This window comes from Podarcis melisellensis, assembly GCF_964234715.1.
Source record: "Podarcis melisellensis genome assembly, chromosome: 4".
Taxonomy (NCBI): domain Eukaryota; kingdom Metazoa; phylum Chordata; class Lepidosauria; order Squamata; family Lacertidae; genus Podarcis; species Podarcis melisellensis.
The window spans coordinates 100864295-100887396 of NC_138531.1; the positions used below are offsets into that span (position 1 = coordinate 100864295).

General features: G+C 50.7%; 1 protein-coding gene and 1 long non-coding RNA gene across 3 annotated transcripts; one reads left to right on the forward strand and one right to left on the reverse strand.

The window, feature by feature from the left end:
* Nucleotides 1-361: 361 nt before the first annotated feature.
* On the reverse strand, nt 362-23046 carry RNF121 (ring finger protein 121). Of its 2 annotated transcripts, none has more exons than XM_081909254.1 (9): nt 22967-23046; nt 15640-15677; nt 14242-14383; nt 13211-13365; nt 12710-12817; nt 11167-11287; nt 7861-7994; nt 5834-5935; nt 362-3917 (listed from the first exon to the last, which is right to left on the reverse strand). In XM_081909254.1, the coding sequence occupies exons 1-9, from the start codon at nt 23021-23023 to the stop codon at nt 3797-3799; spliced, it is 978 nt and encodes a 325-aa protein (XP_081765380.1). In that variant the 5' UTR covers nt 23024-23046; the 3' UTR covers nt 362-3796. The 2 variants fall into 2 exon arrangements, with proteins under 2 accessions (XP_081765380.1, XP_081765381.1); XM_081909255.1 differs by lacking the exon at nt 22967-23046 and adding an exon at nt 17301-17445.
* Nucleotides 7927-9423, forward strand: LOC309368902. The gene is made up of 2 exons (XR_014167958.1): nt 7927-8042; nt 8236-9423. It is a non-coding gene; the product is annotated as an uncharacterized lncRNA (long non-coding RNA).
* Nucleotides 23047-23102: the final 56 nt, after the last annotated feature.

The following is a 23102-nucleotide window of genomic DNA, read 5'->3' on the forward strand; positions in this document are numbered from 1 at the left end:
TCCTCCATCCATTCTTCTCTGACAGATCATGGACTTAGGGGGTGCAGAATCCCTTGGGGTGTTGGGCAGCGGAAGCCAACCCCCAATTCTTCTACAGCAGGAGGATAGGGTCAAAACCACCCCTGCTTCTCTCTTCTTCCTCCTTGCAATAAAAATTTAGATTCCTGTATGCTCTGTGAAGGCAGGGACCTGCCCTTTTATTCCTGCTTCTGAGATGTGTTAAGCACCACGTTCCAATGATGATGGAAATTTACTACAGCCCAGAGTGCTGCTCTGTTAACCGAGTCAAAATGGACATGTTTCCCCCCTGCAAAGTCAGCACAGTGTAAATTACTGTCAAAAGTCTGAGTCACAGCAAGTAATCAGAATTATTTTGCTTTATTTTCCTTTCAAGGAACCCTGACGTGTTTTCATGTACAGAGTACCGTTTGAGAAAAGAAACAGGAACCCTTCCGTCTTTCTCTCCCCTGACCCAAACTGCTCCAGCGCATGGTTCAGGCAAACCATTCCTAGACAGCTCAGACACCATTGGGATGGGAGCTGAAACAACCATAAACTGCTCAAGTGCATTTGGGTGGGGAGCATAAATAAAGCTTTGCTTTTGAAAAGGGCAAGTAGGACCTGCAATAAAATGTTGCAGCACAGGGCTCCTGTTCACTGCTCCAGCCAGCCATGGCCTCTCCCCTGATGTTCAGCTGTACGATACTCCATTCAGTTCCCTCTCAACAGCCAGGAGACACCCGCACTGTGCATTGAAAGCACTATAACGCCACTTTCAGGCATCCAGGGTTTCTCCCAAAGAACCCTGGGAACTCTTGTTTTCTAAGGGCGCTGAGACTTTTCGGAGGTCCTGTCCCCTTTGCAGAGCTACAGTTCCCAAGCTTCCTGGAGTTGCTTAAAGTGGTGTGATCCTGCTTTCAATGCATAGTGTGCCTATCACCACTTTTAGCTATTTCTTCAAAATGCCTGCCTCCCCCCCTCTTCTGCAAAGTTCCTCCCTGGGGACTGCAAGGGCCTTCCTCTTGAATGTGGATGGTGTTGCTTTGGCTACAAGGGACGCTCATTATATAATACCACTAAGAGAGGAAATGATGCTCTCCTTGGTTAAATAGGAAAAGAAATCCATTCAAAATGCCTTCCAAACCTCGTCTGACGCGCAAGGCCCTCCCAGCCAAACAAGGAACTTCTTGGAAATACAAGGAGCACGCAGTTCGGCAGAATTTATTACACATTCGTTTAGGGGAGAAAAAGAATTAAGCCACGCTATGCCTTTCAAAAGATCTTTTCGCAGAAGAGATATCAGATTGCAAATGTCTGGTTTGTGGATTACACAGTGCAGACACAGTCAAACCAGACCTCCTCAGTGTGCATTATTGGGGGGTGGCAAACGGGTGCAGAGTGTGGCTCAGCCCCCTTGAAGCCTCTGCACCCTTACATCACTTGACTCTCCCCAAATTGCACCATACCTTTTTGGATAGCGAGATCACCCCACAAGGGATCCGGCGACACATTTTGACCCTCTGCCCCACTGGCTGCCCAACAGAACCCCCAAATACTGGCACGCACTGGGGCGAGGAAATTCTTGCAACGTGCAGAACGTTATATCTGCCACCCTCGGAACTTCCCTCGTCCGACATCCCACTTGACGCTTAGCGCAGAACCAGGAAGGTGCCCCCAGGAAAAGTGGGGCGGGTGGGTCCAGTTGCCTAGGAAGGGTTATTTCACCCCTTGGAGACACCTCCCTCTCGCCCCAGGAAAGATTCCTCCCAATGCACTGGGGCCTTTTCACCCTCTTTCACACATGCACCTGCCTTGGGACTCCCAGCATCAAAACAGTGCAAAACAGGATGTTCACATGAAGATCTTACTTTTGATCAAAAATCCAGGAACAAGTCAGAGATGGCGGCAACCCTCAGCTGCAGCTCTGGAGAGCAATTCAGCAGTTGCCACAGGGCAGGGGGCAAAATGCAAGGCTCGAGAGACCCCTCTCTCTCATCCATCCACAATATACCCAACTGGCCTAGCCGCAAGCGGCGTTGCCCACAGCTTTCCCTATCCAGAGGCCTTGCAAATCCCGGGGCTGATGGGATTTGTGGTCCAAAACATCAGGAGAGTCCCAGGGGCAAAGGGAGGCTGAGCGATTCCAATGGTGGTGCCATTTCCCGCAGACTTCCTACGTCCGAGTCGCCCCAACTGCACTGGAATCAGACGGACGGTGCCATCCCTCTCCCCTGGGAGTTTTGGCTTCATGGGGTGACGCCAGGCTGCACAAGGAAGGCTTGGAGGCCAAGGGGCGATTGCCCATCTCGCCCCAGGAGGGTCCAGCCCGGCCTGTTTCCCATCACGGTGCTCCCAATATTCTGGAGAAGCCGGTTCTGGTCACCCAAAGGTGGTGTGGGCAGCAGCCGAGCAGCAGGACAGACACAGCCTCTCTCACTGGCTCAGGGTTGGGGCACCCTTGCTTGCCAATTCCCTGCTGAGCAGCACCCTATTGCACACACAGGCCCACACTTTCCGTGGGGCTGCTTGGGCGAGGAGTGGGAGTTCGGAAAGGGTTTCCCTCCGCCAAGAGCTCCCTCTTCTCTGTAGTTCGTCATCAACGTGCTTTCGGGAGAAACACCCGCATGCGTTCCTGCAGTTATGTCCAAACAGAGGTTGCAGGCAGAAATCGTCCCGCGGGATCCAAGGCGGCCGGCTTGTCCTTTTCGGGGAGAAGGGAAGAGTCGGCATGGCAGGCCCCGATTCGCAGCTCCTGTTTGTCGAGAGCTGGCGGGCCCTGCCTCTTCTAACAAGAGACCAGCGAGACATGCTCTCGTAGAAAAAGAACTCACTGTACAAAAAAAATGCCCGGCTACCAACAGGGATGTTGTAAGAGGAAAAATAGTGCAAAAATACAGAGAGAGAAAGAGAGACGAGATTTTTCTGAACCAGCCCAGGTTTATAAACCTAAGGCAAGCCAGGGGGTGGTTACTACTTTCAGCAAGGCAAGATATGTGAAGAAAGTTGCGAAAAGGCTGCTCTGAGCTGGAACACTCAAAGAGGGTCCTCTCCCTCCAACAAAATGCACATTATTGCTGCTTCCCCCCCTCCTCTCCAGGCCATTCCTGGGCAGCTGGTCTCACCTTGCCAGCCCCTCTCCTGTATCAGGATTGTGATGGGGTGGCAGGCAGAGACATTGCCCTCCCAGGCCTCATTTGGGCAGCCCAGCTGCATCCCACAGCCAAGTCTTGCTTCTCAGAACTGCTGTGCTGGCTAGGAGGGGACCCCAGTGTGAATCCTGCTCCCCTACAAGGGACGGGGCAGGGCTGGCCAGCAAGGGCAGAAGGTCTGGGGCTGACAGTGCTGCTGCACAAATCCTCTCTGCTTATTTCTTTTGCTCTACAGCAACCATAATAACTAAGGACGAGCGAGTTGGGACGGCAGGGGAGGGCGCCCCCCAAGGTTCTGTTTCCTTTCGCATCAGCAATAAAAAGGTTTTAAATATGCACATTAAAATAATTCTTTTCTTTTCTCTCTTTTTTTTCCTTAAAAAAAGATTCCTCTCCCTCCCAACCCAAGCAGCGGCGACACCCCCTTTTGTGCAAAGTCCTTTCCACCCCCCCCCAAATTCCAGCTGTCGCAGCAGCTGCTGAGCAAGAGGCCGTGATCCTGAGAGGTCAGTGATTCAAAACGCATCTCCTCCTTTGGGTGTTCTCAGTGCCGCCCTCCGCCACACGCAGCTCGGTGGCCGCAGCTCCCCAGGCGCGACCTGGACGGAGGTGGGAGGAGGGAGCCGGCGGGGGGAGGGAGAGCGGGGTTACTCCAAGCCCAGGATGTAGTTGATCCCTTGGACCAGTCCGATGATGACCGGCTGCCAGGCCACCAGGTAGCGGAGCCAGTCGAGGAGCTGCCCGTACATGACGTGCGGCCGTTCCCAGCTGCGGCGGAAAGAGTTAAAAGGAAACTCAAGGTGCAAAAACCAGGGGGGGCCAAAGCCGGTGGGATACCTGCTCCTCCCACTTAGAATTGCCCAAATTAACGAGTAATGAGTTTCAGACCCCTGCAGGTCCGAAGCTTTGGCAGCTGCAGGGAGAAGGTTCTTCCAGGGGAACATACCGTATTTTTCGCTCCACACACTTTTTCCCTCCTAAAAAGTAAGGGGAAATGTGTGTGCATCTTACGGAGCGAATGCAGGCGGGAGGCAGGCAGGCAGGAAAAGCCCCCAAGAGCCACACACCCTTTAAAGAGCGCACGGCTCTTGCTGGCTTTTGCGGGAGGTGGGGGAAGGGACAGAGGGCAGCCCCACCTTCCCGGAAAAGCCCCCAAGAGCCGCCCTCCCTTTCACGAGCCGCTTGGAGGCTTTCCCCCCGAGGGAAGTCTGCAAGCACCGCACACACGCTCCACGCGGCTCCTGAAAGGGAACGCTGAGCAGAGCCTGGGATGCATACAGGCTCTGCTCAGCACTCCCATTTAAAAAAAAATTCCCCTTGCATTCCCCCTCTAAAAACTAGGTGTGTCTTATGGTGTGAAAAATACGGGAGTTAAAACTGTGGAACTCTCTGCTGCAGGAAAGTGGTGGCAGCCAACCTAGAGGATTAGACAAATTCATGGAGGGCTGTTGATGGCTGCTAGCTTTGCCTCCGTGCTTCTGAACACCAGTTGCTGGAAACCACAGGAGAGGAGAGGGCTCTTGTGGCCGGTTCCTGCGTGATGGTTTCCCACAGGCTGGCCACTGGGAGAAGAGGATGCAGGACCAGATCAGCCATTGGTCTGATCCAGCAGGCTCTTCTGACATTAAGCCCAGGGCTAATCCCTTCCTCTCCTCCATGAATCCGCCCAGTCCTCCTTTAAAGCCATCTAGCCTCATGTGGGAGGGAGTTCCATAGGTTAACTGTGTGTCCTTTCTTTTTATCTCTGCTGGATGCCTGCGAGATCCGGGGTGATGACAGAGGAAAGGAAGCTTTTCTCTGCCTGTCCCTTTGCCAGACCATGTATCATTTCAGGCACTACAGTGGTACCTTGGTCCTCAAACGCCTTGCTATTCAAACAACTTGGAACCTAAACACGGCAAACCTGGAAGTAAGTGTCCCGGTTTGCGAGCTTTTTTCGGAAGCCAAACGTGCTCCGTTTTGAGTGTTACGCTGAGGTCTGCCTGTTTTCACTATTTTGCGTTTTTGTTTTTGCGACTGTGTGGAACCCAGTTCTGCTACTGATTGAATGACTGTGTGACTGCAGCCCGTTGATTATTGCTTTCATTTTATGGATCAATGGTCTCGTTAGATAGTAAAACCCATGTTAAGTTGCTGTTTTAGGGGTTGTTTTTAAAAGCTTAGAACAGATTAATCCATTTTGCATTACAGTGGTACCTCAGGTTAAGAACTTAATTAGTTCTGGAGGTCTGTTCTTAACCTGAAACAGTTCTTAACCTGAGGTACCACTTTAGCTAATGGGGCCTCCCACTGCCGCTGCACAATTTCTGTTCTCATCCTAAAGCAAAGTTCTTAACCCGAGGTACTATTTCTGGATTAGCGGAGTCTGTAACCTGAAGCATCTGTAACCTGAATTGTCTGTAACCCGAGGTACCACTGTACTTTCTCTGGGAAAGCATGCCTTGCTTTTGGAACGGACTTCTGGGACGGATTAAGTTTGAGAGCCAAGGTACCAGTGCCCTGCCATGGCTGCAACCTCTGAGGGACTGGGCAGAAGAAGCTGCTCCTCTCCAGCCTGCGCCCAGCCATGGGCTGCTGTTTTTCGGTCAAAGGAGCTGCTTGGCGTGCCTGTTCTGGCTGCAGACACTTCTGAGCTTCCCCAGCCACCCTCCCCTCTCCTGCAGACCCCCTTCCTTGAAGGATACGGGTTGCTGAACATCCTCTTCAGGTCCACCTTCTCTTTGCAGTAGGGGCAGGTCTGCTTCTTCCCAACGATGCACCAGCCGCGGATGCAGAACTCGTGGAAGCTGGGAGGGGCAGCGAGTTAAGGGCAGCGGGGGGAGGAGAGAGAGAGAAACCAGGCACATCCACGCACACACGGACTCCGGGAGGCAGCAGAGAGATCTGGCCGAGGGAGCCAAGCGCAGAAAAGGCAACGGCATGTTGGTCTGCTGCTGGCTGCCTACAGGGGTGGGGTGGGGTTCAGGCTTCACCCTGTGAAATGGGGGAGAGGAGGGACAGAGAGCCCCACGCCCCCCCCCAAAATGTCCATCAGAAGCACCTGCTGCCTCCGACTTGCCCTGGCTGCAGATGGGTTAGACTAGATGACTTTCTGGGCCGCTTCTGAGTCCAGTTCTATGGTTCCAAAGGACCTGGCGGAGCTCCTGTGGTTAGGCAGAGGGCTCCAATTGGAGAACAGCCTTTAGCGAAGGCGCCATAGGCTTTGAAGACACTCGAACTCAGGACGCAAGGGAGAAATGTGCTAAGAGGAAGGCACGCTTGGCAAATCCATGCCGTGATCAACTCCCGCCCGGAAACCTATGTCCCCACTGTGGAAGGACGTGTGGGTCCAGAATTGGCCTCCACAGTCCCTTACGGACTCATTGATAAAACCATGTTCATGTAAGACAATCTTACTTGGCTACGAGGGATCGCCAGAGAAGAAGAAGAATGGTTCCATGTATATAATATGTGACCATACTTGTGATGCTGTCTTTGTGATTCATTGCCTGTACGCGGATACATTCAAATGGAAAGTGGAATAGCGAAGCAATAAATGAAACTGAATCCAAGCCCAAGACAGCCATTGGCTAATTGGGCGCCCTCCTGCCTTTGAAACAGAAGCCTGCGAAAGTCATGTGGGGAAACATACGCATGTACATGGATTCCGGCCATGACCGGACACCGAACTGTCATAGTAACAGGGAAGAAAAACAAACACACGAGGATCCCCCAGTGCTTGTGACGGACGCTTGCCAGTTCCCCGCCTCTGCCTTCATGTGTCACTCCTGGTTCCTCTTTCTCCAACCACAGCCACACACTAGGGAGCTGCAAGGGCTCTGCTGCGTCACTAACCAGGACTCCCGTCACAAAGCTCAAAGGCTGCGCTCAGGATCCCTAGAATCATGGAAATGTGGAGTCGGAAGGGAACCCCGAAGGTCTTCTAGCCCCACCCCCTGGAACGCAGGACTCTTTCACGCAATGTGGAGCTCGAACCCACAACCTTAGGATTAAGAGTCTCGTGCTCTAACAACTGTGCTGCCTGGGGCTGCTGGGAGTCGTAGTCTGAAACAGCCAGCGGGTACCATGCTGGGAAAGGCTGCTATGCAGCAAAGGATTTTCTCCCTCGCTCTTTGCTCGCTTTCTGCTCAAGCTTCCCTACGAAAGAGTGCAGAGGTACGAAATGTTTGCGGGCACAAGTCATGACATTTCAGCACAAGCCGCAAGGAGTCTTGCTCCCCCGGCGCACATGGAGGAAGCCACAAACCACTTCCCAGCCGCAGGGAGGCAGCGTCACAGAAACTGGGCCGGGGAAGCAGTCGTGAATTTAGTCAGGGCCTCAACGCTTCCCCTGGCTGCGGTGTGGGCGAACACACATGGGGATGACGGCACCCCTGCAAAGTCACGGCTTCCGGGAGAAGGGCAACCGGGCTTGGCCCTCTGAAGAATGAGAACGTCAGCACTTAGAATTGTAGAACTGTATAGAGTTGGAAAGGGACCCCCAAGGCTCATCCAGTCCAACCCAGCCCGCAATGCAGGAATCTCAACTACACCATCCTTGAGAGGTGGCCAGCCAACCTCTGCATAGAAACCTCCAATGATGGACAGCCCACTGTATTCAGAGGCCATGGAATCACAGAATTGTCGGGTTGGAAGGAGCCCCCAAGAACCCCCTGGTCCACCCCCCCCTCGCGATGCCAGAATTACAGACAGCACCCCCGCCAAAGGATACACGTGATTGCAGGACAGCCTGTACGTGTTCTCGATGATCCCTTCTTCGTTGACGTCCACAAAGATCTGCTGGCCGCAGACGGCACAGACACTGTCCGAGAGGTGCTTGGTGGGCATCCCTGACGCGCTGTAGAACTGCTCCGCAGGCGCCGAGAGGCCGGGAGGAAGACACAGAGGACCCGGGTGAGTGGAGGCATCTCAACTCAGGCTCCCTCCTGGGGGGAATACCAGCAAACTAGCCCCAGAGACCACCTTGGATGCGAGTCCTTCAAGACCTGCTTCTCAGGATCTGCAGACTCACTTTAGGGGGTTTAGTTTGGGTCATGATTTAACTTTCACTGTTACTGTCAAAAATTTCCCGTTTCTTTAATTTTAGATCTTTCCTGGGGATTGCTTAATTCTGTTCCATGTGCCTTCAAATGTATATATTTGCTGCTTAGGACTACTTTTGTTACGTTTTCATTATTACGTGAACTTCTTGTCTTGCAAGCTGCCTTGAGCAGGGCTACAACTGTGGAAAAGCGGCTCAGGAATGAACTACGGTGATGAAGGCTGCGGCAAGAGCGCAGAGTAACCGCAGCCGGGTGGCAACCGCACACAAAACCTTAGCCATGAGAGGACCCCCCCATCCGAGAAGCAAGACCTCATCCAGGGAGCTGAGGCTGGCTGCAAAAGGGTCAGGGGGTGATACTTTGTCACCCTTTGATTGCTGTGTTTATTATTTTAGCATAGTGGTACCTTGGTTGTCAAATGGCTTGGCTCCTGAGCAAATCAGCTCCTGAATGCCACAAACTTGGAAGTAAGTGTTCCGGTTTTTGAAAGTTTTTCGGAAGCTGAATGTCTGGCGCGACTTCCCCTTGAGTGCAGGAAGCTCCTGCAGCCAATCGGAAGCAGCGCCTTGGTTTCTGAACGGTTCTGGGAGTCGAATGGACTACCAGAACAGATTAGGTTTGACAACCAAGGTACCGCTGTGTTGCTAATGTTGCTCACTACTATTTATACAGTTGGTATGTTTCCTCTCCCAACAGTTTGCTATATGAAACATTCATGTATTATATGATTCCCTCTCCAACCACCATGACATTCTGTATTGTGTATCTTTCTTAATGGACTTTTGGGTCACAAGGGACTAAGAAGTGTAATAAATGAAATGAGAGAGGTTGACATGAGACTTCCTCCAGCCTGGCTTCCTCGCTCCAGACCAGGGGTCCTCACACTTTTTAAACAGGGGGCCAGTTCACTGTCCCTCAGACACTGTTGGGGGCCGGACTATAGTTTCAAAAAAAATTATGAACGAATTCCTATGCACACTGCACATATAATAAATTATTACTACTACGTATGTCTTAAGGAGGTTAAAACTTGGTACTCTGTTTCTAGTTTGATGTAGGTGCTGTGAGTCACATTTATACTTCATTTCTTCTGGGTTATTTTTGATGTTGCTGTTCCTCATGCATATGACTTTCTCTGCATGGAAGTCTATTTTCAAACTTGGGGAAGTGTGGGTGGAGAGCTCTATTTGAAAGGTTAACCCGCCACTATTTACATGGAGATTCCCTTGTACTGTTGTGATTCAGACGTCTCTTCTTGCTAATTCTATTTGCATATCTTGCCTGTGTTTTTGGTGCTTCCCAAACTTTTAAGGTTGCCAAGGCCGCCGCATGAGACCCGCGAGCGCGATAAGGAGGCAACCAGCCAGCGAGGCACTGCTCTGGTGGGCATGGAGCCGGCCTGAGGGGAAGGGAGATGGGGAAGGGCTGGCGTGGAAGGGGTTCCTTTGCCACCGTCCCGCCCTCCGCCGACTTAAAGGGGCAGCGTGCCATTACCAAGCAGCTGGTGGTGACGGTAGCTACCGCATTTCCAAGGCTTTGTTACACATGCACGCTTTTACCTCAGGACTCTTCTTGCCCAGCCACTTCTGAGCCTTGGGCCTTGCTGGTGGGGGTGGGGGTGGGGTCAGGAGCGATCTGCTAGGCAGGCCGGATCTGGCCCACAGGCCATAGTTTGAGGACCCCTGCTCCAGATGGTTCGGGGCTACAAATCTGATCACCCTTGAATGTGTCAAGCGTGGCTGTCATGAACACATCTCTGAATGCCTCTCTCTAGAAACCGAGGGCACAGTTTGCCCCATGTGGGTGCACTTTGCGTCCTGAGGCTATTATGAAGAGTGCTTCTCAAAGAAGCTCTCTGGCACCGACTGGTGGCTGAAGTTTGTCACGGAGGTAGAGAGAGAGAGCCCCCTCTTTTGCTGCGATCACAGTATGACCTGCCAGCTCATCCTCCTGGTACTGAGATCAGCTGTGGCATTAAAACCCTCCTTGCCCAGGGGAAAGCCTCCCCCCCCCAGTGTAAAATACTAGTCTAATACCTGGCGCTTGGTTTAGGTGAACACCCAAGTGAAAGGCGGCTTTGACACCCAGAATTCAGCCGCCACCCAAGCTCAGGGCAGAGCAGCCCTCAGCTGCTCCCAGAAGCAGGATGCTGCCCAGGAAGAGCAGCCCCAAGGCAGTTGGGGCAGGAACACTGCCAGGCACCATCATCACACCTCTTAGCTCCCTCTTCCGTTCTTGTTCTGTGCCTTGCAAAAATCCCATCTTTCCCACTGAACTGAAACTTGATTGAGCAAAATCTCTGGTTCAGAGGGTGAGATTGGATTTTTGCAGAATGACCAGAAAAGCTCTCAAACCTGGAGGGGTGGGAATTAATTGGAACACAATACAACCAAAATACAGGCCAAGTGAAAGTGTGGCTGAGCCCTTGGTGACCGACAAGATCGGATTATAAGCAACCACCCCCCTTTGTTTGTAACTTTTGGACTGAAGCACATCAATAAATTTCTAAAATTACTTGGGACCCTATCAAGGGAGCTCCACAACTATCTCTGCAGCCCGTTTTTAAGGATCTGAACGTGGACATTCGGCCAAAGGACTGACTGGATGCTGCCATTATCCATTGCTTGAAAGGGGAAAAGTATTACAAAACCTAAATATCTGTTTGGGGTATGCTAATGTTTGGGACTTGGCCATATCAGAGGAGATGAAAAAGGGATCTGAAGATGCAGAAACTCAAAGGGCATCCGTCACAAATGCCAACGCTGACAATTTACAGCGCTCTTTTATCTGCACCAGTGTATAAAACCTAGAATTCATCAACACTGATTGTTTGTTGGTTTTTCAAAGTTTCGCCTCCCCCTGTGTCAGATGGGACAGCGTTGCTTGGCTTTCCTAAACTTATGTTTGTTATTTTGTTTCCCAAGGTTACGTTCACCCTTTTCTTTAAAAAGCAGCTTGCCCTGCATGAATCTTACCCCTATAGTGGAGGCCATGTAGTCAGCACACATTTCGGCAAAGTCTCGCTCCAGTACTCCGTAATAGAGGCCATAGAAGAGGAGAGAAATCCCAAAGTCCATTCCATCTTCTGGCTTGATTCTATCGAAGGGAAAAGCCTTTTGTAAGTCCCACACTGACAGACAGCTAGGGCCTTTACTGAACACCCCACGCAGAAGCCACGCTGCAGGTTCTCTCGCGCCCGCTTAATTTCACCTCTTACAGGGCAGAGGGAGCCTGCCTCAGGAAAATGTCGCCCTTCAGGAAAAGATGCTCAGGGTCAGCACAGTGGCTAGACTTCAAAATGAACAAACTCCCAGCGTATCTGTGGATCAGCCCCTTGGGAACTGTAGTTCCCCCAGATTTTCTGGGTCTACAGCCCCCCCTCTCCCTGGCGAGCAGGGCCAATGGATGGGGCCGATGGGAGCCTGGGGGACTTCCTAGCTGCATGCTCAGGCAAACCAGGCCCTGCAGGTGCCTGAGGGGTTTGGCCTCCTCCTGGGTCCCCGATTCCTCGCTTTGCCCCGTGCTGCACTCTCTGAATGAGGCCCGATGTCTTCTGCACACCCAGCATTTCTCAGCGCTAATGCAGGATCAGGGATCTGGCACGGAACTGGTGCCCTGAACACATCAGCTAGCATTTCTTCCTTTTTACTGAGAAAGGGGTTTGCGTCTCCCAGGAGAGTGGGATTCCTAGAAGTCAGGAAGTAAACATGGAGCAAGCCTTCCAGTATTTAAACGGGGAGGAGCTGCACGTCGCCCCCTCCTGGCTGCTGCTGCTGCTTCCTATGTTCCTCTCCATCCCTCTTTGCCACTCGGCCCCCAACGCCGGATGATTTGGGTCTCTTTCGGGGACAGGTCATGCGCTGACCACGTTCATGAGACAGACTGTGAGGGCACCAAGGGTCCGCAGGGCGGCCGTAGTTTTGCCCGGGGTTTGTCTCTCTTCTGGGTCACGCTCAGCATCCAGACTCCCCAATTCCACAGTGAAGCAGAAGGAGGGGGCTGGAGGGAGAGTGTGGGATCACCCCCTTGAGGCTGAACATCTTTTGCTGCAACTGCACTACACCTGCTTAATTTAGGGCTGCCTTGGCTGCTTATTTGGACAATAAAAGGTGCTCTGAGGCAGCATGAATAATATCGCTAAAGCGCAGCCTTCCAAGTCACATTCCTCTCCCCGGGATCCTTGGTCCCTATTCCTGGGGCATGCTTCTCAGATCACAGGACGACGCTGGGAAAATGTCTCCTTTTCTGATTTCTAAGCATTTCACAGGGGTAGAGCAGAGCCAGCGGGATGCAGTGGTTACAAGTGCTGGACATCTCACAGCCCTGCACCCCTTGTGTCTTGCTCTGCGCTGCCAGATTTGTGCCCATTCAACTGCCCGTCCCACTTCCCCAAATAATTCTTCTGATACGCCATGTAATAAGGCAAGGGCACATCTATGAAGAGGGCAGTTTTGGCAGCCAGTGGGAGACTTAAAAGCTGTATCTCTTGCAATGCCAACAACAGAGGGGTTCTCTCACCTGAATAACAGGTTAAGCCCAAAGAGCGTGAACATCACAGCCATGTAGCCCACAATTCCCGTGGCGTAGCTGATCTTGTATATTAGGAGAAACCACTTGTACACCAACCTACGTGCAAAAGAGAGAAGCGGGAACACAGATTCAGGGCAGAGAAAAGAAAGTCCTTCATGGAGCACAGAGTTAAACTATAGAACTCCTTCTGGCAGGAGGCAGGGATGGCCCCCAATTTGGATGGCTTTGAAAGAGGATAGGACAAATTCACAGAGGAGAGGACTATTGATGATTCCTGGCCAGGATGGCTCTGTTCTGCCTCCACAGCTGGGAGCAGCAATGCTTCTGAATTGCTGGAAACCACAGGAGGCGAGAGAGTTGCTCTAGTGCTCAAAACTTGTTTGCAGGTTTCCCTTTTGGGCGTCTGGTTGAGCACTGAGAGAAGGGGAAGCTGGGCCTGGTGTGTCATTGGCTCTTGTGTTCTTTAAGAGCCAAGAGGTTTCTGCTCACCTGGGAGTCGTCTGGACGAGAGGTTTGCGTGTTGCTCTGAACGTGACGAAAGCTGTGACGACCGAGAAGAAGACCCAGATCACCAGGAACCGCCACCAGTGCAGCTTCACTGTGAAGTAGAGGGGGACGACCCACATCTGGAAGAGGGTCACCATCTGCAGAAAGGGAAGAGAAGGAAAGAGTTCTGGGCAACGCAATTTAAGGAGGATGTCGACAAACTGGAGCGAGTGCAGAGGATGGCGACCAAGATGATCCAGGGTCTGGAATCCAAGCCTTAGGAGGAACGATTGAGGGAGTTGGGGATGCTTAACCTAGAAAAGAGGAGACTGAGAGGAGATATGTTAAAGGTAAAGGTAAAGGTACCCCTGACCATAAGGTCCAGTCGTGGACGACTCTGGGGTTGCGCGCTCATCTCACTCTATAGGCCGAGGGAGCCGGCGTTTGTCCACAGACAGCTTCTGGGTCATGTGGCCAGCATGACTAAGCCGCTTCTGGTGAACCAGAGCAGCGCATGGAAACACCATTTACCTTCCTGCTATTTATCTACTTGCACTTGATGTGCTTTCGAACTGCTAGGTGGGCAGGAGCTGGGACCGAACAATGGGAGCTCACCCCGTCGCGGGGATTTGAACCACCGACCTTCTGATCGGCAAGCCCTAGGCTCTGTGGTTTAGACCACAGCGCCACCCGCATCCCCGGAGATAAGATACCCATCTTCAAATATCTCCAGGATGGAAGACGGAGCGAACTATACCACTGCCAAACATAGAATGCAAGCTGGGTTGAGTCACATTTTCTAGTGTACTGTTTTCATTGGGGTTTTTTGCTGCTTGCCCAGTGGGATACCATATGGGTGGGGCTTCTGCCCAAAGAGAGCAGAGTCCCAGCCACAAAGCCCAGCCCCTCCTCATCCAGCTCCCTCTACACAATGCAGCCTCATCCCCTTTCAGGTGGGGCTTCCATAGGTGGCCCCCCTGTGAGGATGGCGGAGGGGTCTCGACAACATCTACCCTGGGGAGGGGGCAGCTTACGTTATAGGAGCGGGGGTGCCTCTGCTTCCACTGCACCAGGAGGAGCTGAGCCACCACCAGGGTGGCGATCAGGATCAGGACCATCTCGGCGTGCATGGCCTCGTGGCCGCGGTGCTTGGCATGCATCCGAGCGTGTTCGACCCTGGAACGAGAGCAGAGCAAGTCAGTCTCTCACACACTCACGCTCTTGCATCTCAAGTAAGCACAGAGGGTGCTTGGCAGCAACACACCTGCATGGTAAACTGGACTCTGCAAGAAGACATGGAAGTGTGTGGGTGGGTGGGTCGTGGGCCACAGGAAACATGGAGTTTGGTACAGTACGATTGCACACATTTAACTTCTTGCGGTTTCAACCATAGGCGGTTGGAGGGAGGCTTACTGAAACTGCACGAGTTAAATCCAAGCAAGGCAGAGAGCTGAATATTTTTTTGTTTCTTTTTTTGCACTAGGTCAAGGTTCTTAAAATGGAGGAAGGTTCCTGAATTGGCCCCTGTAGGAAGCGAAATGCCAGACCAATATGACCTTTTGGCACCTTGAACTCAAGCAAGGATGGAAAGGAGCTACAAAGTGAATAAAAATTACACAGAATAAGTAGCAGATGCATAACACTGTACAGTGGTACCTCGGGTTCCACACGCTTCAGGTCACAGACGCTTCAGCTTACATACTCCGCTAACCCAGAAATAGTACCTCAGGTTAAGAACTTTACTTCAGGGTGAGAACACAAATTGTGCAGCGGCGCTGCAGCAGCAGCGGGAGGCCCCATTAGCTAAGGTGGTGCTTCGGGTTAAGAACAGTTTCAGGTTAAGAACGAATTAAGTTCTTAACCTGAGGTACCACTGTACTGGAAAAAAGCAATGGAAAAAGGCTGGTTGGCACTATTTGTCTAGGCTGCAAAGCTGGGCGCCGTTTGGCACAGGAGGTGAGGTGGCACAGCCCAATGGTGGGCTGAAGCGCCGGGGGCATCTGTAGCTAAGCTGAACTAGGGCAGCCTCCCTCAGTCAAAACAAGGGAGGGGAGTAAGACCCTTTTAAAGGAGCCCCCACCCAAATGTATCAACTGTTTGAGGTCCAGACCTGCTGCTCTGCCAGATACCCTCTTAACACGGGATCTGTCAAGTTTTAAATGACCACAAAATAAAGCGGCAGTTCAGCTCTTCTGCAAAGACTGTTATAAAACGGAGAAGAGGGAGGAGACAGGAAATTCTTTCGAGGGGCACATGCAAACTGCGTAATTTTACGTTTCCACAAGTGCTTTGTGCACCAGCCATGAAGAAATCTGCACCAGGCAGGCAACTTGGTCTTTAAGGACCCAATAGAGGAGAAAACAGGTGTCATCTGACAAGTCCATGAACCTTGCAGGCAGGCAGGCAAGCAGGCAGGCAGGCTCTTCACTCACCTCCATCTCTCCTCGGGAGCCAAATGCGATAAATCAACCTGTGAGAGACAAGAACAAGCAGTTACAGCATAAGCCTGGGAGAGAGAGTGAGAGAGAGAGAGAGCAGGCAGCAATCTCTAGCTTGAGCAAGAACCAAGCACAAAAACTGCTCCTGGGTTCCTCCACGTGCCACGGGGCAGGGTTCAAGGGGCAGCCCAAGGTGTGTCTGTGCATGCCTATATTTAACAGACCTTTGGCTACAAACCAGGGAGAGGGAGGGGCATACATACATCAAAAGGCATGTCCAGAGGAGGGGAGCTAAGCCCACTCCTTCCCCAACACTCTCCTGCTTCCAGCTCTTTGGTGGACAGAAGTCAAGCCCTCCCACCAAACGCACTTTAGAGTCGGCAAGGAGGCAGAACTGATTTGGCCCCGGATCTCTCTGGAATGCAAAGCGAAGTTTGATGGAGGCTTGAGGTGCTCCACGAGCGCCAAGTGGTTTTCTTTCAAAATACTTTTCTTAAATTAAAAGTGTGAACTTAAGACCCTGGAATAAAAACATGACATTCTCTCATTTCGCATGCCGGTTACTACTGCACCCTGCACCGAGCCATCCCATGAGCAGCCTTGCCCAACCTGGCGCCCTCCAGAGGGGTTGGACCACAGCTCCCATCAGTTCACATCAGCATGGGCACAAGAGGGGCTAATGGGGGTTGGACTCCAAGACGTCTGCAAGGTATGACATTGGTTATCCCTGCCATACATAAAAATGAACCACATCTAATTGAAATGAGATTTCATTTCAAAATTAAGCCATTAAAGGTAAAGGTAAAGGGACCCCTGACCATTAGGTCCAGTCGTGGACGACTCTGGGGGTTGCAGTGTTCATCTCACTTTATTGGCCGAGGGAGCCGGGCATACAGCTTCCGGGTCTTGTGGCCAGCATGACTAAGCCGCTTCTGGTGAACCAGAGCAGCGCACGGAAACACTGCTAACCTTCCCGCTGGAGTGGTACCTATTTATCTACTTGCACTTTGATGTGCTTTCGAACTGCTAGGTTGGCAGGAGCAGGGACCGAGCAAGAGGAGCTCACTCCGTCACGGGGATTTGAACCACTGACCTTCTGATTGGCAAGTCCTAGGCTTGGTGGTTTAGACCACAGTGCCACCTGCGTCTCCAGAACCCTTAAGCAGTAACAGCAGCAACAATAATAATAATAATAATAATAATTTATTATTATTTGTACCCCGCCCATCTGACTGAGTTGCCCCAGCCAAGTGTTAAGCAGCGCTTCATGCAGGAATGCCAGGATCCCAAAAGGGATTTAGTGCTGCACCAACAATATTCAATTATTCCCTCCATTCTGGGCAGATTCCATGTACTCCTTTGCCAGCATGGAATCCCAGGGAGCTCGAGACCTCATTGTCACACGCTGGTAAATGCCACAGGAATACACATGCGTAACCTGATTTTTCCACTGCGTTTTCCGAGGGATCCAGGCACCGAGATCATTCAACCCCTATCTGGAAGTCTCCCTCAAGTTACCCAGGGGTAGCTGTGTTGCTGCAGCACAAAGCACTTGTGGCATCTTGAAGAATCTACTTGCTGTCGCCATGGCTTCTCTGCTTTAGTGCAAGACAGGCATAGCTATAGAGAGACTTGCCATCAACCACGCCACTCACCTTTAGGACAGCCATCTCAACTCTTCAAAGCAGACAAGCATGGCTGACCTTCGACTCCCTTCCGCAAACTCGGCCTCTGTGAAATGCCAATCGGCCTTCCAACCCCCCCCCCCCCACTTCGCTGAGAAACATACAGAACCTTTGCAGCCCAACAGATTCCACCTGTATTGTTAGGTCACCTTCTAGGAGAGGCTAGGGAAGATTCTTAGAGAAGTGCCAAACACACACACCCGCTTCCTTGGGGTTCGATTGGAATTTTGCCGGCACCATCTATGCCCCGCTGCACTTTTTACAGAGTAACATAACCAAAATGGCAGGTCCCTATCCCCAAAGAGATTACAATCTAATTTTGACTCTGGGGTGGTGTGAGAGTCTGATGGGGCTCCTGTGTGTAGCTCATCGCCTCCTAAGTTTCTTTGCAATACTGAAGGGAGGCAGCTGTCTCTTTTGCAGAAAGGAGCTGCCTGTCTGGAGCTCAATAATTTAAAATGAGGTTGAATGATGGCCAGAAGATTATCTGGAAAGATTATACTATTTAAAAAAACACAACTTCAAGGATTTCCCAAAGGTTGTGGCGGCGGCGGGGGGGGGGGGGGAGAATAAACATCTTTAACAGTGAAATCTTATATATGCCGTCTCAGATTGAGTTCAGAGGACCTTACTCCTGTGTAAGCAAGCAATAAGGTTTAGACCAGTGTTTCCCAACCTTGTGCCTCCAGCTGTTTTTGAACTACAATTCCCATAATCCCTGACCACTGGTCTTGCTAGCTAGGGATGATGGGAGTTGTAGGCCAAAAACATCTGGAGGCCCAAGGTTGGGAAACACTGGTTTAGACTAAGTGATAATCTGAAAAGATCAAGAACCTGAAGCAAAATGCATCCACCCAGCTACTATGCACAGTCACATATTAGCTCCTAAAATACCAGCAGATTTTACAGATGAGACACCGTTGTGGTTTCTCCTTGTTTCCGATTTTTCTCTGCACTCTTGAAAAATTGAGCCATCTCCCTTTAAAACCACGAGAATCAAAAAGGCTCAGAATTTTACAACAAGGGCCTTTTGGTCATGAGAAACGTGTACGGTCTTTAGGAGCCCTGCTTTAGTCCACCTTGGCACAGCAAAATATTTTAAGGCAAGAGGTAGAATTTCAATCTGCCGGTGGACCAGGGCCAACTTCCGGATTCTTGCAACAAGTGCTGGCCTCTGAGGACTCCTCCAGCTAGCAAGCGTGTGCATATTTAGGATCACCAGACACACACTGAGTCATGCTCCTTAAAGGTCAAGAGACCACTAAGGCCCCCTCTCGCACCGTAAATTTAAGATGCAGCTGGTGGATCGCAGGGATGTGAATAACAAAAAACAGACCGAGCATCAGCCCCACCCTGGCTGTACGTGGCAACAGGTAGCCTGTGCCGGGGCTTACCTTACAGAGGGCAAAAGGACAAGCAAGGAGGAAAGAGCAGGCAAGAGTAATCACGACTTAAGCAGCTGCTTGCAACCCGAGGCGGCAGGCAGAGCAGATCTTGCTGTTTATTGCCACACCGGGGGGAAAGTGGGCCAACTCTCTCACCAACTCAGCTAACGAAGAAGGCTGATCCTGCAGCAGGAGTCTCTCTGCCCAGCCAACGAGAAGGGCAGGAAAACAACCTTTCTCCATGCAAGAGGGGAAGAAGCCCAGCAATACACCTGCTCACCAGATCTCTTAATGTCAAATGAGAAGCTCTGAGGTGTCTGCAGTTATCTTTGAAGGTGCCGGAAGTGACTGCCAGCAACCTCCTCAAGTAAACACGGTTTCTTGCTCAGAGGGACACATTGACATGGGCTTCCCCCGCATTGCTGTAGGTGCCCCATAGTGCCAACATTGGAGGCAGTCGCACACAGGTCCTGCCCACATGCCCAGGGCTCGCCATGCAAGCACTGCCATGGATCCTCATGCACCAATGTTCCTTGTGTAGGAAAAGTACAGCAGAATTATTATCAATCAGCAGCTCCATCTGCAGGCAGAAATGAGGAGAAAAGCACTGTGTGACTCTCCTTCCTTCCCAGTCTAACCCCAGCTCCTCTTATTGAAGTTTGCTGACTTCTGTCTTCCTATTAGCCCCCAAATTACTGGAATATCCAAGTATTAACAGGAGAAGGATTGCATATTCACTTATTCTGAAATATAGGATTTCTTAATATTGCAGAAATTATGTAACTAACTTCTTGTTTCTAAAAAAGGAGAATCCATGGAAGCTTTTCCTCAACTACCACATCCTAGACTGCTCAAGAAACCAGCAGCTTCCTTTGTCTAATTACACACTGGTGTGACTGGGAGCCATCCATCTCTCCACCTTATCTTAGACACACAAGTCAGGAACTAAAAGTTTTTAAATGAACACATGCAATCTCTGCCACGCTCTCAATCTTATGTCTCTTGGAAAACAATCCTAGGTACACAGAACTGAACTGAACAATAAGGCTATCAACAGCAACCAGCCAGGATGGCAACCAGGTTTTACTGATATGTCTGACTTTTAAAAATGGTTTTCATTTAAAATACAGTGCACTTCATAAATATTCAAATAAATAAAGTGGGGGTTTTAAAAAAATATCAGTAGGCATTTTAACAGAAGCTTGATTTTATAGTTTTAACTTGTTTTTATTTTGTATTGCATCTTTGTAAGCTGCGTAGACTACTGCAGTTACACGGCATACAAATTATATTTAAAAATATTTCCGATATGAGAAGCAGCCAGTGATGGCTGGTGCCCACTGGGCCTGGTGAGGTGGAAGGCAGGGAGGCAAGCAGTAGGCAAGCCTATGCCAACGGCTTCTAGTTTTGTCTCCATCCTGCTGAGTTCATCCAGGGCGACACTGAGGTAGAGGAGGAGGAAGCTGCCAAGCGGGGCCACCTGTTGGACTGTTGTAAGAAGCCACGTGAAGAATGGCGGAGGGCAGACTGAGCTTGGTGGGGCAATGCCCCATTTGCCCTACTGGGCTGGCTCCACTATAGGTTTGGTGTCTTTCTGAATACCAGCCACCAGGGTATCCAAGTAGAGGAAAGTGCTTCTGCCTTCATGTCCTGCCTCTGGGCTTCCCATTGTGGGGAGAGAGATTTTGTTTCTTTTCTATTGTGATTTTATGTTGTGAACTGCCCAAAGACCTACAGGTACAGGGCAGTATACAAATAATAATAATAATAATAATAATAATAATAATAATAATAATAATACAATTGATGATGGCCTAGATGGACGCCCTTTGATCTGATCTAGCTACCAGGGCCTGGTTACTCTTCCCCTGCCTCTGTAACATTTTTAACACTGTATGTTCCTTGGATGGAAATGAGAGCTGGACCATAAAGAAGGCTGATTGCCGAAGAATGGATGCTTTTGAATTATGGTGCTGGAGGAGACTCTTGAGAGTCCCATGGACTGCAAGAAGATCAAACGTATCCATTCTGAAGGAAATCAGCCCTCAGTGCTCACTGGAAGGACAGATCCTGAAGCTGAGGCTCCAGTACTTTGGCCACCTCATGAGAAGAGAAGACTCCCTGGAAAAGACCCTGATGTTGGGAAAGATGGAGGGCACAAGGAGAAGGGGACGGCAGAGGACGAGATGGTGGGACAGTGTTCTCGAAGCTACCAGCATGAGTTTGACCAAACTGCGGGAGGTAGTGGAAGACAGGAGTGCCTGGCGTGCTCTGGTCCCTGGGGTCACAAAGAGTTGGACATGACTAAATGACTAAACAACAACAAATGTTCCTTGGGGCAGGGACCAGCTTCTTTGCTTAAGCTGTATATTCAAGCCCCACTCATTGGCAATCACACTATATGTGCAACTGCAACTGTAGCAGCAGCAGCAGCAAAAAGGTGTGATTACTCTGGGTTATTGGGAAAGGAATGTGACACTGGATTTAAAACAACAGAATTATAGAGTTGGAAGGGACACAGAGGATCCTAGTAGCTCAACCCCCAGCAATGAAGGAATCACAGCTAATTTCATAGCACACCTGGAGCTCTGTGTCCTGTTCTGGGCACTCTGCTTTAAGAAGGATATTGACAGGAGAGTGACCAAGGATATTCTGTGCATAGGAGAGTGACCAACAGGAACAAGGGTCTGGAAACCAACCCTGATGAGGAACAGTTGAAAAAGCTGGGCATGTTTAGCCTGTAAAAGATAAGACTGAGAGGAGATAGAAAAGCCATCTTCAAATATCTCAAGGGCTGTCACATGGCTATAATAATTTATTTGTACCCCACCCATCTGACTGGGTTGCCCCAGCCCCTCTGGGGGGGGGGGGCTTCCGGCACATATAAAAACACAGTATGTGCTTGAGGAGGGAACAAGCTTGTTTTCTGCTGTTTCGGAGGCTAGGACTGAAAGCAATGGCTTCAAGTTGCAAGAAAGGAGATTCTGCCTAATTTTCCGATGGTAAGAGCCGTTCAGCAGCGGAATGGACTCCCTCAGAAGGTGGTGGAAGCAGAGGTTGGATGCTTTTGCTGAGATTCCTGCCTTGCAGCGGGTTGGACTAGATGACCCGTGGGGGTCCCATTCTGACTCTATGATTCTTTGCTCTGAGAGGAGGGACAGGGGGAGAGAGAGAGAAGGCTTGGGGTCCAGACTTGGGCGGCAGCCACGGCGCTCCCTGGGCGACCGCAGCCCAGCCTACCTGGCAGGGTTGTGGTGAGGGCAAATTGAGATCGGCCCGGGGGGGGGAATGGAGCTGGGGTGGGGGGGGCGAGGGGGATGCGCAGATGCCTCTGAGGAAGGAGAGAGGGTTTTGTCTGTCAGGGGAAGGAAATGCAATGGAGAAACCAAAAGGGATAAGGTGCTACCATTGATAAAATAAAATAAGAGTTTAACCTAAGAAGCGAGTGGAGGTTAAACCGAGCATTAAGTGGCAAAGGCTGAGGTTCCCCGAGATTACATTTAATTAAGAAAAATGTGTTGGTAAAGTATACCTTTACCAAGAAACCAGAGGCCTTTCTTCTGGGCATTGTCGGCCAGAAGGTGTTAAAGAAAGATAGAACATTTTTCATGTATGCAACAACAGCAGCAAGGATACTACTTGCTAAGAACTGGAAAACTCAAGATCTACCCACACTGGAAGAATGGCAGATGCAACTGATGGACTATATGCAACTGGCGGAGATGACGGGCAGAATCCGAGACCTGGGAGAAGAAAGGATTGAAGAAGATTGGAAGAAATTTCAGACCTACCTGCAGAAACATTGTGATTTAGTGGAATGTTAAGAAGGATGCTTGGTTACAAATAATTGGCCATCATTAAAATAGATTAAGAATTGATATTTAAGCATGTGATCATAAATTTTGAAATAAGATGATAATTTGCTTGACAAAAATTATTAAAAATGCATATGGGAGCGGGAGGCGTGAGGAAGTTCAAGAATATTATGAAACTTTGTAAAAACAAAGCAATAATGTTCATTATTACTGTATTTTCTTATTAAAAAACCTCAATAAATATTTATATATAAAAAAAAAGAAAAATGACAATGGTGCTGTTAATGATGTGGCAACAGTAATAATAGTAATAATGCTACCGGCGGTTAGGATGCTGCCCCTCCCCCTCCAGAGCCCCCCAACCTCCGCCCCGCACCCCTCCCCCCCCCACAGGCCCCTCCCACCGCCGCCGTGGGGCAGCAAGCCCCGCCCTCACCTCCTCCACGTCGCGGTCCAGGGGCCCCCCAACCTCCACTTCCACCACCGCCGCCATCTTGCCCCCTCTCCCTCCCTCCAGCGCCGAGCCGCTCGCTTCCGCCGGAGCCCGCCAATCGCCGCTCACTGCCGGTTCC